At 38.7% G+C, this 15,601-nt stretch overlaps 1 protein-coding gene across 1 annotated transcript in view; it reads left to right on the forward strand.

The window, feature by feature from the left end:
- DZIP3 (DAZ interacting zinc finger protein 3) overlaps positions 1 to 9,790 on the forward strand; it is a 120,444-nt gene extending 110,654 nt beyond the window's left edge. The window contains 3 exon segments of the mRNA XM_028502358.2: positions 5,977 to 6,123; positions 6,204 to 6,302; positions 7,892 to 9,790. Coding sequence (XP_028358159.2) covers positions 5,977 to 6,123; positions 6,204 to 6,302; positions 7,892 to 8,002 — 357 coding nt within the window. The 3' untranslated portion in view covers positions 8,003 to 9,790.
- The last annotated feature ends 5,811 nt before the right edge of the window (positions 9,791 to 15,601 follow it).

Genomic DNA, 15,601 nt, shown 5'->3' on the forward strand with positions numbered 1-15,601 from the left:
ATCAGGCTGTGATAGAACAGGATTTGGCTTTGTGGAGGGAGGGTTCAGCATAGGAATGGTGGCCCTGGATAGTGTACATGAGGGAAAAAATGGCTTTGCCCCAGAGCCCCACAAGTAGGTCTCTCCTTGGGTACCTCTGATGCTCACTGAGACGGCCTGGACTTCCTTGAGAGCCTTTCAAGAAAGACTGCAGCAGGCCCAGGTTGCTTGCAGATTGCTGATTTCTCAGCAGGGTGCCAGCTTGGCAGGGTGGGGCCATTAGCTATCCCTGGGCTGATTGATGTCATGTGGAGGGGAGTGTTCTACCCAGGAAAATGGTGTCTGTGGGTGGTGCGGGAGAGTATCTCAACACGGGGACAATAGTAGCTGTAACTCTAGCCCTCTTCCCAAAGCCACACAACCCAGTCTGTCCCTGTGTGACTCTTGTCATCTCAGAGCCGCCATCCCTTTACTGGATCTAGGGTGAGTGCCCACAAATGAGATTGTGTGTGCCAATAAGAGGGCACCTGGGTTTCTAGAAAACTCCTGTTTGTCCCTGGTGGGCAGAATCCCCACTGATTTTTTACAGCCACGTGTGACGTGGGCTCCACTTCTCTGCTTTGGTGCTCCAGGTTGGGAGCCTGGCATGGGGTTGAGACCCCTTGCTCCTCAAGGTGAACCTGTGCACCTGAGGTAATTTCTCTGGTTTCTCAACTGCCATATGAGGGTGCTGGTCCAGTTGTTTTCACATTTCCACCCTTCTTCTATATGTCCTTATAAGACTTCTGTTCAGCTAGTCGTCAGTTGATTATTCAGGTAGAGTGCTCTATAATTTAGTTTAACTCCAATTTGATCTTGGGAGAAGCTAAGAGTAACCTCCCCCTACTCCACTGCCATTTTGGATCTCCCTGATTTATATATTTTCTTAATTCTTTGTTGTATGGCTAGTTTAGTGGTGATGAACTTCTTTAGCTTTTGCTTGTCTGGGGAACTCTTTATCTCTCCTTTAATTCTGAATGATATCTTGCCAGGTAGAGTATTCTTCCAAGTAGGTTTTTTTCCTTCAGCACTTTAGGTATATTGTGTGACTCCCTTCTGGCATACAAATTACTGCTTAAAAATCAGCTCTTAGTCCAGGGGGTTTCCCTTGTTTTTTGCTACTTGCTTTTCTATTGCTGCTATTAAGATTCTCTCTTTAGCCCTGAATGGTGCAGCTCAGTGGGTTGGGTGTTGTCCCACAAACCAAGAAGTCATCAGTTCAATTCCCAGTCAGGCCACGTGCCTGGGTTGTGGGGCCAGGTCTCCAGTTGGGGGGCAATGCAAGAGGCAACTGATTAGTGTTTCTCTTTCCCTCTCCCCCTCTCTCTAAAAAAATAAACAAACATTTTTAAAAGAAAGATTTTCTCTTTATCTTTAATTATTTGCATAGTGATTATAATGTATCTTGGTGTGGACCTCTTTGGGTTCATCTTGTTTGGGGCTGTGTATTCTTGGACCTGGATGTCTGTTTCCTTCCTCAAGTTAGGGAAGTTTTGTCTCTTTCTCTCATCTTCTTCTGGGACCCCAGTACTGCAAATGTTAGTGTGCTTGGTGTTGTCCCAGAGGTCCTTTAAACTATTCTCATTTTTTTGGAGTTCTTTTTCTTTCCATTGTTCCTTTTCAGCTTGAGCAACTTCCACTATTCTCTTCCAGATCACTGATCTATTTTTCTGTGTCATCTAAACTTTTGATTTCCTTGTGTATTTTTCATTGCAGTTTACTGTATTCTTTGGCTCTGACTGGTACTTTCTTATGTGTTCTATCTCAGTGTTGAAGTACTCACTGTGTTCATTTTTCTCTCAAGTTTGGTGGGCAACTTTATGACCATGGCTTATCTTTATTTCATTTAGTTCCCTCTCTAGGTTTTATCTTGTTCTCTTGTTTGGAACATATTCCTCTGCCTTGTCATTTTACCTAATTCTCTGTTTCTGTGTATTAGGTAGATCAGCTATGTCTCCCAGTCTTGAAGAAGTAGCCTTGTGTAGGTGATGTCCTACAGGCCCAGCAGGGTAATCCCCTCTGGTCACCAGAGCCAGGTGCTCCAGGGGTTCCCTGTTGGGCGGCATACACCCTTCCATTTCAGTGGGCTTCGATGGCTGCTGGCCCGCTGTGTGGGTGGGGGCTGACCGTGTAGCAGGGCTGAAGAGTAGGGGTGTGCGGGCTTTCATCAGAGTGTGCCCATTGGCATTAGGAGGCTAGAGGGAAAATTTTTAAATGGTGTCTACTAGGACTGGCATTGGCACAGCAGAACTAGATCACGAAAATAGCCGCCAATATGTTTCAGATCCTGGGGAGAGTCCCTGCTGCCACCTTCCTCTTTGGCAGCCTTTCCAGGAATGTTAAATGTGTCCCCTTCAACTGTGGTCTATGCCAACGATAGGCAACCAGTGTGCCACAGAACACTGCTGTGCTGCAAGAATTTTTAAAACATGTGATACCCGGATGTTTAGTCAGGGGCACTGAGCTCTTCTCCCTTAGACTGTCAAATAAAAAAATGACAACTGCCAACACAACAATAGCCTCTGGTGTGAATAAATCAAAATTATACCTATATTTTTGTCAGATTAGCAAAAAATATATTTTTTGGTGTGCTGCAGAATTTTAGTAATTAGTTTATATGTGCCATGAGATGAAAAAGGTTGAAAATCACTGGTCTCCATGCTTTTCATCTGGTGTTTTCTCTGTGGTTTTCTGATCAAGTGAGCCTGTGCATGAGCCCTTTAAGAGCAAAATTTCTTTTCCCTGCAGTTCTGTAGTGTTCCTGGATGTATTCCTCATTGTTTTTCAAAGCCAGGTGTTTTGTGGTCTCACCTATCTTGTGCATGTATTAAGGGTTGGGATACCTGATGTGGAACTTGAATCCATCACTCCTCAAGGAAAAGTTCTATACCTTTGAGATCCCTCCTGACATGGAGTACCACAGCTAGGGTATGGTTTTTTTCTCTTAGTGGAACTGTATCTCTCCTACTCTTCTCAGTGCTCTGTCTTGTGCTCATCCAGTTTCCATCTTGAACTCCTTCGAGTCCTTGATTCTAGCAGTTAGCTGTCCTAATTATCTCCATAACATGTTCAGAAAAATAATAATTGCATTAATTCATCAGTTAACAATAAAAATTCAACTTCAACTGGACAAATGCCATGGGCAGTCTTTTTGAAATACCTCTGCGACTTCCGGCCAAGATGGAGGCATAGGTAGACACACTGTGCCTCCTCGCACAACCAAGATAGGGACAACAACAATTTAGAAACAGAATAACAACCAGAACTGACAGAAAATTGAACTGTATGGAAGTCGGACAACCAAGAAGTTAAAATAGACACATTCATCCAGACCGGTAGGAGGGGTGGAGTCGGGCAGTCTGTGTGGGTCAAGACGCTGCAAGCAGAGAGCGTTGGGACTGGGTGAGTAAGGCATCCGGGGTGCACAAGACCGCAGTGGGTGGACCCTGAGCCTGCAAAGGGCAGCTGGCAGACCCCGGCCAAGGGGTGGCAAATGGCAGACCCAGCGAGGCTGGAATTGTGAAGCAAGGCGCTGTGCAACCCAGGATCACAGCGCTGGGAAATAGAGCCTCGGGACATTGATTGAAAACGCCTGTAGGGGTTGAGGCACAGGGAGAGACTCCCAGCCTCACAGGAGAGGTGGTTGGAAAGTCCCACAGGGTGCACAAGCTGATGTGCACGGGAATTGGCAGCAGAGGGGCCCAGTTTGCTCGGGGAAGCTGCAGAAGGGACTGAGGTTCAATGGAGGGCAGAGCAAGCACCATTGTTCCCTCTCAGACCCCACCCCCACATACACTGGCACAGCAACTGGGGTACCCCACCCTGGTGAACACCTAAGGCTCTGCCCCTCATACATAACAGGCGAGACCAGACCAAAGGGGGAAAAAAAAGATGGCTCAAACAGAAGTGAAAGCCCCCCAGCCAATACTTGTAAGTGACTGAGAGATAGCCAACCTATCAGATGCACAGTTCAAAGCACTGGTGATCAAGATGCTCACAGAATTGGTTCATTTTGGTCACAAATTAGATGAACAAATGCAGGCAACAATAAGAGAAATCAAGGAAAATGCACAGGGAACCAATAGTGATGGGAAGGAAACTGGAACTCAAAACAATAGAGTGGATCAGAAGGAAGAAAGAAACAACCAAACAGAAAAGAATGGAGAAATAAGAATTCAAAAAAATGAGGAGAGGCTTAGGAACCTCCAGGACATATTTACCTTCCAACATCCAAATTATAGGGACACCAGAAGGAGAAGAGGAAGAACAACAAGTGGAAAACTTATTTGAACAAAGAATGAAGGAGAACTTCCCATTCTGGCAAAGGAAACAGACTTCCAGGAAGTCCAGGAAGCTCAGAGAGTCCCAAAGAAATTGGACCCAAGAAGGAACACACCAAGACACATCATAATTACATTTGCCAAGGTAAAAATGAAGGAGAGAATCCTAGAAGCAGCTAGAGATAAGGAGATAGTTACCTACAAAGGAGTTCCCATCAGACTGTCAGCTGATTTCTCAAAAGAGACCTTACTGGCAAGAAGGGGCTGGAAAGAAGTATTTCAGGCAAGGACCTACATCCAAGATTGCTCTACCCAGCAAAGCTTTCATTTAGAATGGAGGGGCAAATAAAGTGCTTCTCAGATAAGGTCAAGTTAAAGGAGTTCATCATCGCCAAGCCTTTATTTTATGAAATGTTAAAGGGACTTATCTAAGAAAAGAAGATAAAAAAAAATGTATAGTAAAATGACAGCAAACTTACAATTATTAACAACCACGCCTAAAGCAAAAACAAAAGGAAACTAAGCAAACAACTAGAACAGGAACAGAACCACAGAAATTGAGAACACATGGAGGGTTAGCAACAGGGGAGTGGGAGGAGGAGAGAGGAGGGGAAAAGGTACAGAGAATAAGTAGCATAGATGGTAGGTAGAAAATAGACAGGGGGAGGGTAAGAATAGTATGGGAAATGTAGAAGCTAAAGAACTTATGACACATGGACATGAACTAAAGGGGGGAATGTGGGTGAGAGAGGGTGTGCAGGGTGGAGGGGAATGAAAGGGGGGTAATGGGACAACTGTAATAGTATAATCAATAAAAAGAACAATGACTTTTATTTCACTACTAAAAAGAAAAAAAGAATCAAAGGGCAGATAAAGACTATCCCAGACAAGAAAAACTAAAGGAGTTCATTACCAAACCATTATTATATGAAATGGTAAAAGGACTTATTTAAGAAAAAGAAGATAAAAACTATAAACAGGAAAATGGCAATAAATATATATCTGCCAACACCTGCATCTAAAAAACAAACTGAGCAAACAAGAAGAACAGAGACAGAATCATGAATACAGAGAGTGTTTTGATGTTTGCCAGATGGGATGGAGGTTTGTGGGGGAATAGTTAAAGAGGTGAAGGGATTAACAAGTACAAATAGGAAGTTATATAATAGCCACGGGGATGTAAAGTGCAGTATAGGAAATGGAGGGGACAAAGAACTTACCTGCGTGACCCATGGACATGAACAATGGTGTGGGGATTGCCTGAGGGAGTGGGGCATGCTGGGTGAAGGGAGGGCAATGGGAAAAATCAGGACAACTGTAACAGCATAATCAATAAAATATAATTTTAAAAAAGAAAAAAAAAGAAATACCTCTGATTATTCTAGAATAAACTGACCCTTCTGAAATTTACACTAGGTTACTCTGAATGATTCTAAAAGAGGAATTTTTTTTCTAATTTTCCACAAACATTTGCTTAAAAGAGTATATATAGTTATTTTTCTTTTATTTGGCTCTCAGTATATAAATAATAATGCCAACATTTTTCTTCAAGTTTTATCATTAGTCTGATTGACCTTACCCTTTTGCTAATCCTTACTATCCTACAATCTGTGCTATTCTATTCATTTCTCCTGTTTTAGGGCAATTTAAAAAATAATTATAATATTCTTATTTTCAGGGTCAAGGAAAATCAGTGCCAAATGGTAGTTGTGTTTCACCCAGCCATATTCCACCTCAGTCCAATGTAGTCCAGCCCCCCAAACCAGCCTGGAGGCCCCTTGGTTCACAAGGGCCTGTCATGTGGGAAGGAGCCAGTAATTTGGATAGATTGAGACTTTTTAAATCAATTTAAATTTGGGAGAGAGAAATGAGCTGAATACATCTTATGTGTATTTTCCCTAGGAGGATGAGGAAGAGGAAGAAGAGCCTTGTGTGATCTGTCATGAGAATCTCTCTCCCGAAAACCTCTCAGTTTTGCCTTGTGCTCACAAATTCCACTCTCAGGTAAATGTCATTTTAACATTTTACCATAAATCAAGTATGCAGGATTCACACTGCTTTACTTGAAATCATTTGCATGTATCATTAAGCACTGCTGTTTCTTGAGTTCCATTGGATAGAATGCTGGGCTTTTCCGTACCACACAGAACTATTTACACCTGTTTTCACATACCTAGCTATGAATTGCATTGCACTTTCTCAGATTTCCACACACCTTACAGGAGAAGGGGACAATGATGGGATTTAAATGATTGAGAGTACACAGTTCACTTGAATAGAATTGGAAAGAATATTAATTGACATGGTAATTCAGTGGCAGTTTAGCAACAGTGCCACTTCACCTTCACATGCTATAAATAATGCATAGTGTCCTTTGTCCACACCCAATGATGGCCTCTACTGCTATAATGCATAAGCTTTACCATAGCAGTGTGTCCAAGCATTGGTCTTTGCTTTTGAAGATACTCAGACTTGAGTTTTGATGTTAGAAAAATGTGAGGCTGACACATCTTTTGTCAGTTCTTGGCATTCTTATAGATCAACTCCTGGTGTTGCTGCTGTGCAGGTGCTAGTGATATACAACTTATGATCCCAGTCTTCTGGTGCAGACTTGTATACTTTGACACTGGTAAAGATAATATTACACAAAAAAGCCTTTTCAGGGAAGTGAACAGTAGCCAGCTTATTCAAGCCATGTCTGTAAAACATCATTTCAAGGATATGTGATACATGCTACAGGATTATATTTTGCATCTGCTCTGATATAAAGAGATTTACACAGAATGGCTAATTTTAAAAGATCTCCAGAACAGATATTTGGCTACCTGACTTTCCCATTTAAAGTTTTAAAAGTCTGACTTATTTGGGAATTAAATGTTTCACAAAACTTATTTTATTCTTTGCCATTACCCATTGAACAGAAAGTAGGTAATTCATCCAGGTTACTTTTTAGGGTTAGATTTAATAGGATTTATGCATGATGCCTATTTTTTATTCTCTTTCACCTGACCTGGCTCTCCATTATTCATACAGGTAAAAATTTCCTTTTGTAGAGTTAGGTTTCAGGCAAACAACTTAATAGATAGTTCATAGTAAAGAATACTGCCATTGTCACCAAAGAAAAAGCAACCTGAAAACTGCATCTGTCATCTAGGGATTTTAACTTCACAATGCCACAATGCCATAAGCACTTGATACAAGGTATTGGTAACCTTTATAGGTTTAGTTTTGATGTTTTCTGGATTATAAATGAGAATGATATATGATAAACTAGAAAAAATATAGCAGCTTTCCTCAACCTTTTTATTAGAAGAACTGCTAATGATCCTGCATACTGGTGTTAGGGGAAGGATCCTATAGAATAAACTGGCTGAAAGGTGTTCTTCTGTTACCACCTACAGCACTCAGCAAACCATAGAGAAGGTGCCATGATTGCAGCAGTTGGCTTGGCAGTCCACCAGATAAGGCTAAGACCTACTGATAGATATGTTGGTTGACAATCCTGACACACAGAGTAATAACTGTGTCTGCTATTAATCTATATCTGCCTAGGCTATATCTGAGAGACTGACATGAGTCTTTTTGCTCCTTAGTGCATTAGACCTTGGTTAATGCAGCAGGGAACGTGCCCAACCTGCAGGCTCCATGTTTTGCTACCAGATGAATTTCCTGGTCACTCCAGCCGGCACTTGCCTAAGATCTGATACAAGGGGTGATTGTGCAAGGGAAGTGTTCAGACACCGCAATTTAGTTTTGCCTTTTGTTGTGAGCTTATATTGTGAGTGGTGTGAAGCAGTATACTCAGTATTGTGCAAAAGAAGCTAGCTAATATCAAAGCTGCATCCAAAGAGGACAGGACAAGTCTTCTGGACTGTGAATGGAACTGAAAGGGCTTAAAGATGATAGAATTTTAAAGGTTATATCATATTTGTACTTATCTTGGTAGGTATTTTCTTCCAGCATAAATATGATAACCATCAGCGTGTATCTAGGATGTGTTTCTTGTCATTTTTCCTTCTTACCTCACTCATACTTTTCTTTCCCCCATTATATACTGCAGTTTAATTTCCTGAAATAATTTTTTTATTGTTGTGCAATTAGAGTTGTCCCCGTTTTCCCCCATTACTCTCCCCTGCCCTACCCATCGCCACCTCCCACCTTCAATCCTCCCATCACTGTTGCCTTTGTCCACAGATCCTTTATACATGTTCCTTGATGACCTTCCTGAAATAAATTTAAGCAAGAGAAAAACTGGTATAGTAAGAAGAGAAGTAGGAAAATTTCACAGATTTTAGTGTTTCTTTTAAAACTACTTACAAAAAATAATTACTTAAATTTTATCTTTATCTTCCCCATTCTTTTATGTTCTCTAAAATGTCCCCGTGAAGAGACTATGAGCTACTTGAAGGCGTGATGTGTTATAGCTGGTTTATAATAGTTTGTGAGAGATGATTGTTAAAGTTTCAGGAATTTTGTGAGCCAGTTATCAAATTGTTGGAAGCTTGAAATTTGCTGTAGTAGAAGTATTTTACCCCATAGAAATTGATAAATTGCTGTAATTAAGTGCTTCTCTTCCTGTCAAGGGCTGGTTGTTCAGCATTTACCAGCATACCCCTGGGAACATGTCTGATCCATTCTAGTGCTCCCAATGTCTTGCCCAGTAGGTGCTGCACACATGTTCCTAGAATCAGAAATAAGGAAGTAGTAAGAAAAGGAGTCATACTGTACTAATTAAGTTACTTGCTTAGTTGAATAATTGAGATCTTATGTCCATTTGTAAACATTGTCGTTGGGCCTTAATCATTTATACTTTGTAGGGATATTGTTTTTCTGCCTTAATTGTCTAATTTTACTTTCTGATGCTGGGGGTTGTGGGGAACTGTTGTGTATAGTTGCTTCTTGTGACAAATTTAATACCCACTGGGCTAAGTTGCATATCTAAAGCTTTCATTCTTAGAAGTGAAAATCCTATTTTGAAACTAGTATTGTATAAATGTGGAACTGTTTTACATGTCTCCAGTTAAAAAATTAAAAGAATTCAGTTACCTTGTAAGGCAAATGTTACTTGGTTCATATTTGTTTTCTATAATTAATGGAATAATTGAGACTGTGAATGTATTCCCTGACTCAGCAACTATTCTTTCTGTATATTTCAGTGCAAATGTATTTTGAAGTTACTTCAAATCTCTATTTAAACCTGCTATTTCTGTAATGGTATGCTAAATGTTTTCTTCTATAATAAGAACAGACTAAAATGTAAAGGAAATATCAAAAAAATGAAGGCAGTCATCTAGACACATAAAATACCAAGATTGTATCAGAATTGCAAAATTCAGAACTTACAGGGCCTTTAATAATTTTCTTGTCTAACACCTCAAAGTCATAGTCATATAGCAAATTACCTTGTAAAACAAATGTTTCTTAGTTTATGTTTCAACTGCAACCTCACTTTCTTCTGGGAAAGAATAAATGTTTCTTAATTGAACACCTATTTTATCTGTGTATGTCTGTTTAAATCTCTATTTTAAAGTCTATTTCTGTTTAATTGTGCTTAAACTTTTTCTCCTGTTATGAGAAAGGGTAAGAAAATATCCAAGAAGTAGGCAGTTTACAAGTCACCTAGACTTGCAAAATGCCAAGGATGTCAGAGCTTGCAGGGTCCTTAACGATTCTCTAGCCTATCCCCTCATTTTACAGGTACATCTTGCCCAAGGTCATGCAGCTAAATAGCGGCTGAGGCAGTCCTAATACTTGAGGGTCCTGATACTCAGTCACATTCTCTACAAACTCATGCTGCAAGATTGTCTTGGTGCGAAACCTGCTATTCTTGGCTCCAAAGATGGTGCCAGAGGACCTAACACCATAGCTGATACATAGTGAGGATGTAGTAGTACTGTGCTCTTGAAAGCCATGGCCAGTTCTGTAGATGCTGAAGGTAATGAGATTGTTTTTTCTTTGTGAGTTATAAAATGATAATAAAGACAACTGTAATGCTCATTATACTAAACAGTCATCCCTGTTACTCCTGTGAGTACGAGGGATCCAGAATACCATCCTGCCCAGAAAACCAGTGAGGGAGGTGGAAATATTAATATCAAAACACCTGTAAGTAACTAGTAATGCCACTGCAGCTTCTCTCAGAAAATATGTCTTGTAATGTTTTCCTTCATATTTATTATCCATGTATATAACATTTTCCAACTTTTATGGGACATCTTCAAATGAGTTTGTTACATAACTCTGACATCCATATTATCCTCCTTATTTTACAGCTGATGAAACTGAGATTCAAGTGAAAGGGCAATAATTTGTCTTAGGTCATAGCTACAAAGTAGCATTCTGGGATTTGTAGTCCCTTTGCTGGTATTATCTTTCAGAACTTCAAGCTGCATCCCCATTTTGGATTGATTTTGTGCACACTAAAATATAGGGTTTTTCCTTTTAAACAATATACTTCAAAGAAAGAAAATGAAGCAGATGGTAAACTTGGAGATTGGTTGGACTAGGAACATGGTACTGAGTGTATAAAGATATAGTATATTAATGGTAGGACAGGAGGAGGAAGGTTTGACTGACTTTTCTCTCATATGTCTCAGTTTGCTTGGGGTAGTTCCAGTTAATGCCTGTTGTCTTGACATTATTATTAATAGTCCTCCTTTCACTCTCAACAGTGTTCTGGTCTGGATGATGAATTATACCTTATGGTTAATTCAGGGAAGATAGGCTTATTTTTCACATGATTGAAATATAATAAGAATCTTCTGCATTTATAAAATGCTCTTGAAATACTTTATCACATAGCCTATTGAGTAAGAATTCTAGGACCACAGTAACTGAGAAAATTCTAGTTTATAGCCAGATAAAAATAACAACTAAATGCTAATTTATTATAAAGCTATATGATCTTTGATTTTCTTGAGACAGTTTTCAAACCTAATGGGCTCTTGTTCTTGAATAGGCATCTTGGGCCACATCACATTTACACAGTGTGTTTATAAAAATGCATTTTCCCAAAGGCCATCTGCGACTCTGCATTTGGAATGAACATTCCAGGTATTTTGAAGACTTGCTAAAATTTGAAAATCATTGTTATTAACGTGGCTTTCTCACCCAAATCGAGGTATGAATTTTTGAATGCCATCTCTGGCATGATGTGTGATCATAAACAAATTGCTTAACTATTCTCAACCAAATTCTTCTCTGTAAAAAGAGAGATGCTATTTGCCTGACAGAGTTATTATTGTTAAATGAATATAATCTTTGTTTCTAAAATAGCAAACCTCCATTAGTCATTTAATCTGTTTGATAAAGTTCTTAAAGGTCTTTATCTGAAACTACTGTTAGTAAAATGAAGGGAGGAGAAAGTATAACCATCAGTCTGACTTCCAGTTCCACGTGGTCCCAGAATCTTGAGTAGTAAATTTATTGCCTAAAATATCACCCTCTCATAACATTTGATTCATCTTTTTGAACTACATGAACTTTAATACTCCTTTACACCATCTTAGCAAGGTTGAATAACTGACAACAATCCAGACAACTCAAAGTTTTGAAGGTACGTAGGAAAGATGCTGTCTCCATTTGGTAGACAAGGTCACACAACTACTGAGTAGTAGGGCAATGAGTCTAATCTAGATTCTTGATATCAAAATTTCTGTTTTCTCTCCATAATATCATATTGCTTTAAAAGAAATGAATTGACTACTTGAAAATCGCCAGGTTGTTCCTTTGGATAAATGTAGAAGTAAAAAAAGTTTACAGTAGTCTTAGTGCAAGAAGACATTTTTCTAACTCAGAATAGAGCCAAAATTATAGTATTCTAACTTTCAGGTTGATGGTATTCAATCAATATTTTTACAAGACAAAGTAAAGATGTTTCACCTTTTCAATTTCAAACATCATATTGGTGTTCATTTAGAACATGTCTTCAGGATTGTATTATTTTCTTTTTCTTTTTGGTTTGAAGATGTTTATCTTTATTTATTTTATTTTAATTGTTGTTCAAGTACAATTTTCTATCTTTTACTCCCATCCCAGCCCACCCACCCAGCCCTCCGCACCTCCCTCCCATTTCCACCCACCCCTAGTTTTTGTCCATGTGCCCTTTACACTTGTTCCTGTAAGTCCTTCCCCTTTTCCCCTGAAATTCCCTCCCCTCTCCCCTCTATTTTCTTAAACTATGAAACTTTACAACCACTGTTAGGATTCCAGTGTTGCATAACACACTTCTGCAGTGTGACTAATCTCTGTCAGTGTACTGTCTCACCTTAGGGAAAATTGCAACAGTATAGGAAACTGGTTGTCATCAGCCTTTGACTTCTCTCTTGAAATACTATTATATGACAAAAGGAAAGACTAATTACAAACTGCAGTTATGAAGTCTGCATTCTCTTAGTGTAAGAAAGACGTTCGATTCTAAAGGCCTAAGACAAAAGCCATTTCTGATCAACAAAAGGTGAAGTACTTTATTTGTAAATTAATTAAGAAGAGTGGATTGTTTTAATAAATTATGAACATATTCAACATTATCAGTTCATTATAAAGTATACCTAATAAGTTCGAAACCAACATACATTTATGGGTTATATATTTTTAAATAGCCAGAACCTCTCACTACTCTTTGATCAACTCTACCGTCAGTCAAGAGTTGATGTGCTCCTTGAAGGCATGACAGCAGCATAGATTGTTATACCAGATGATGGTCATTGTGAGTGTTTATTGAATACTAGCTACTTGGGAGTACTCTTTTGGACTTTGAGTATATCAAGCAGCATAATAGAAAACGCTCCCTGGCCTGAAGGAGCTCAGTCTTAAGTGGAAAGCAGACATCTCAACTTCTCAAGACAACTAGTCTTATAATTCAACATATATTCAGTACCAAATGAATCACAGGGACAAGTGCTATTGTAAGAGTTTGGTCATTACAAGCTGGAGGATCAGAGCTTCTGATTGAAAATGGAGGAATGGAAGTGGATCTTGCTGACAATGATATCAAGATTCTACCTTAGATGCTCTCCACCTGGAACATGGGACACTCTTTTTATAGTACATGTACCACTCTCTTCTTTCAGTTCTCTGCTCAAATGTGACCTCAGTGTAACTTTTTTTGACTATGAGGAAATAGACCTCTTCCCCCCAACATATAACACTTTCTCCTTGTTATCTGCAATTCAGTCGTTTGTTTATTATCTTTCTTACTATTCATCTTGTATATTTTGTTTACCATTGTCTATACATTGCCTAAAATATTATCTGGCACAAAGCAGGTATTCAACAAATAATAGGAGTTGGCAAAAGTATGTTTATAGTTGTGATTTCATGAAACACAAAGCTTTTCCTGTATTATAATTAATTTATTATTGTATTATTTTGCCTTGTCTTTTATTATTGTTATTATTTCATATCTGTACTTACGATTTTCTTTTAGGCAATAATGCAGGTAATTTCACCAATGACCAATGAAAGTGAATACTTAAACAAAACCTGCTCTTGCCCACCCCTGTGTTTACTGAGTAAATGGGTCTTGTGAACCAAGTAGAATTTACGTAACAGGACAGAGTAGCCATTCTAGGCGAGGACAATGTCTTGAAAAACCTGTGTTCTTTAGAGAGTTTTTTCCTAATCACAATCTATATATGACTTTCAACTCTATGGAGATCTCAGTAACAGCTGGCAAAATGATAAATATCACTGATAGACAGTGCCAGTAATTGGGGTTACCACTATAATAATAATCCTGAGTCAGTGAGCCTTTTCCTGGGTCTGCCAATTTTTCCTGAACACATAATAAAACCTATCAAAAAGGATTTGGTTGGACCCCTAGAAATAAGGTTATCCTCTACTCAAGGACTTCCAGTGATAGAGGACTTTCTGTCTCACAGGACTACACACTCCACTGTTGTATAACCCTATTGCTCAAAAGGTTTTTGTTACCTTGAGCCCAAGACATCTAACTTTCACAGACTGGTAGTACTATCCTATTTTTGATTTATGAGACTATATAAAAGAAGTATTCAGCCCCTTTCAAAAGACAGGTTTTTGTTGTTATCAATTGTTGGAAGATAGCTAACATCACCCTTTTCCTATATCCTCTCTTCTCCATTATAAGGATCCCCAGTTATATTACTCATTCATGTATGTCATGATTTCAAGTCTCTTAACCATCCTGGCTCTTCAGCTGATCAGTAAACCCATAATATGATGCTTTGTCACCTGCCTTCTTACCTGCTCCCATTCATAACTAAATCAGAGAGATTTACTCCTATTCACCACCCCAATAACTTCTTCCACCGAGTCCTTTGAAAGTCCTATTAATTTGGATATCTAAGGTTATTTAATCCTGATACTCTAATTCCTAGGGAATATTTGCCCTCTCTTAAGTGTATTGAGTCATTGCCTACAGGATCTTGCTCCTTCAGTTGTTGGGATCATGAGAGGAGAAAGGATGATCACCTATGACCATGGTGTCATTCATATGTAAAATACTCTGTATATTTGGACTAGAATGCAATAATTAGGATGGGTTAATTCTCAAAGTGGTCTGAATTTGTGCCAAAAGGGACCAGTCAAGAAGGTGAAGATAGGATAGGAAATTGAATTTAAGTTACTGACCTTACTGTGAAACTGGCTGCAGGCTTAACCCCATGGAGGTTGGGGTCAAAAAAATTACAGTGCAGGTCAAGTTTACTGGAGAGATATTCATTACTAATATGTGCTGAAATGCCAAAAAAATTTAAAAACACTTAATTTGCATTTAATGTTTATATAATAAAATGTGATTTTCATTTATCTTGAGTTAATCTAGAATTATTAAACAAATATATAAAACATAAATAAAAATTTTTCTTTTAAAATAACAGAAACATGGATATCACTAAAAAAGTATAACCAAAAATGTCTTTAATTATCAGAATCTTCAATAGCTGGCTTTGCAAAACCTCTGTAAAACCATCGCAAACAATATTGCTGTGCTCAAGGCATAAATACCTTTCACAACACTTGCAAAAGTATTTTGATAAGTTACTCATTTTGGATTCATAGCACCTAATGCATTTTTTCTTTTTCTGCTTGTCAAGGAAGCTGCATATACATCATCATTAGAATTTCCTTTAATTTGTGTTTGAAATTGTTGAAGTTTTGGGTGTAAAGGCTTATGCACACTTGTAGAGATTTCTGAACACCTTTTTATTTGTTCTGATGCTGTGTTATGAGATTTCTAATAAATATTCTGTGCCTTATTTTCACATTGCTGTTCAGCATATGAATAGTTGGAGAATTTATTCCTGAAATATTCAGAATTGTGT

This window comes from Phyllostomus discolor, chromosome 2, assembly GCF_004126475.2.
Source record: "Phyllostomus discolor isolate MPI-MPIP mPhyDis1 chromosome 2, mPhyDis1.pri.v3, whole genome shotgun sequence".
Lineage (NCBI taxonomy): Eukaryota > Metazoa > Chordata > Mammalia > Chiroptera > Phyllostomidae > Phyllostomus > Phyllostomus discolor.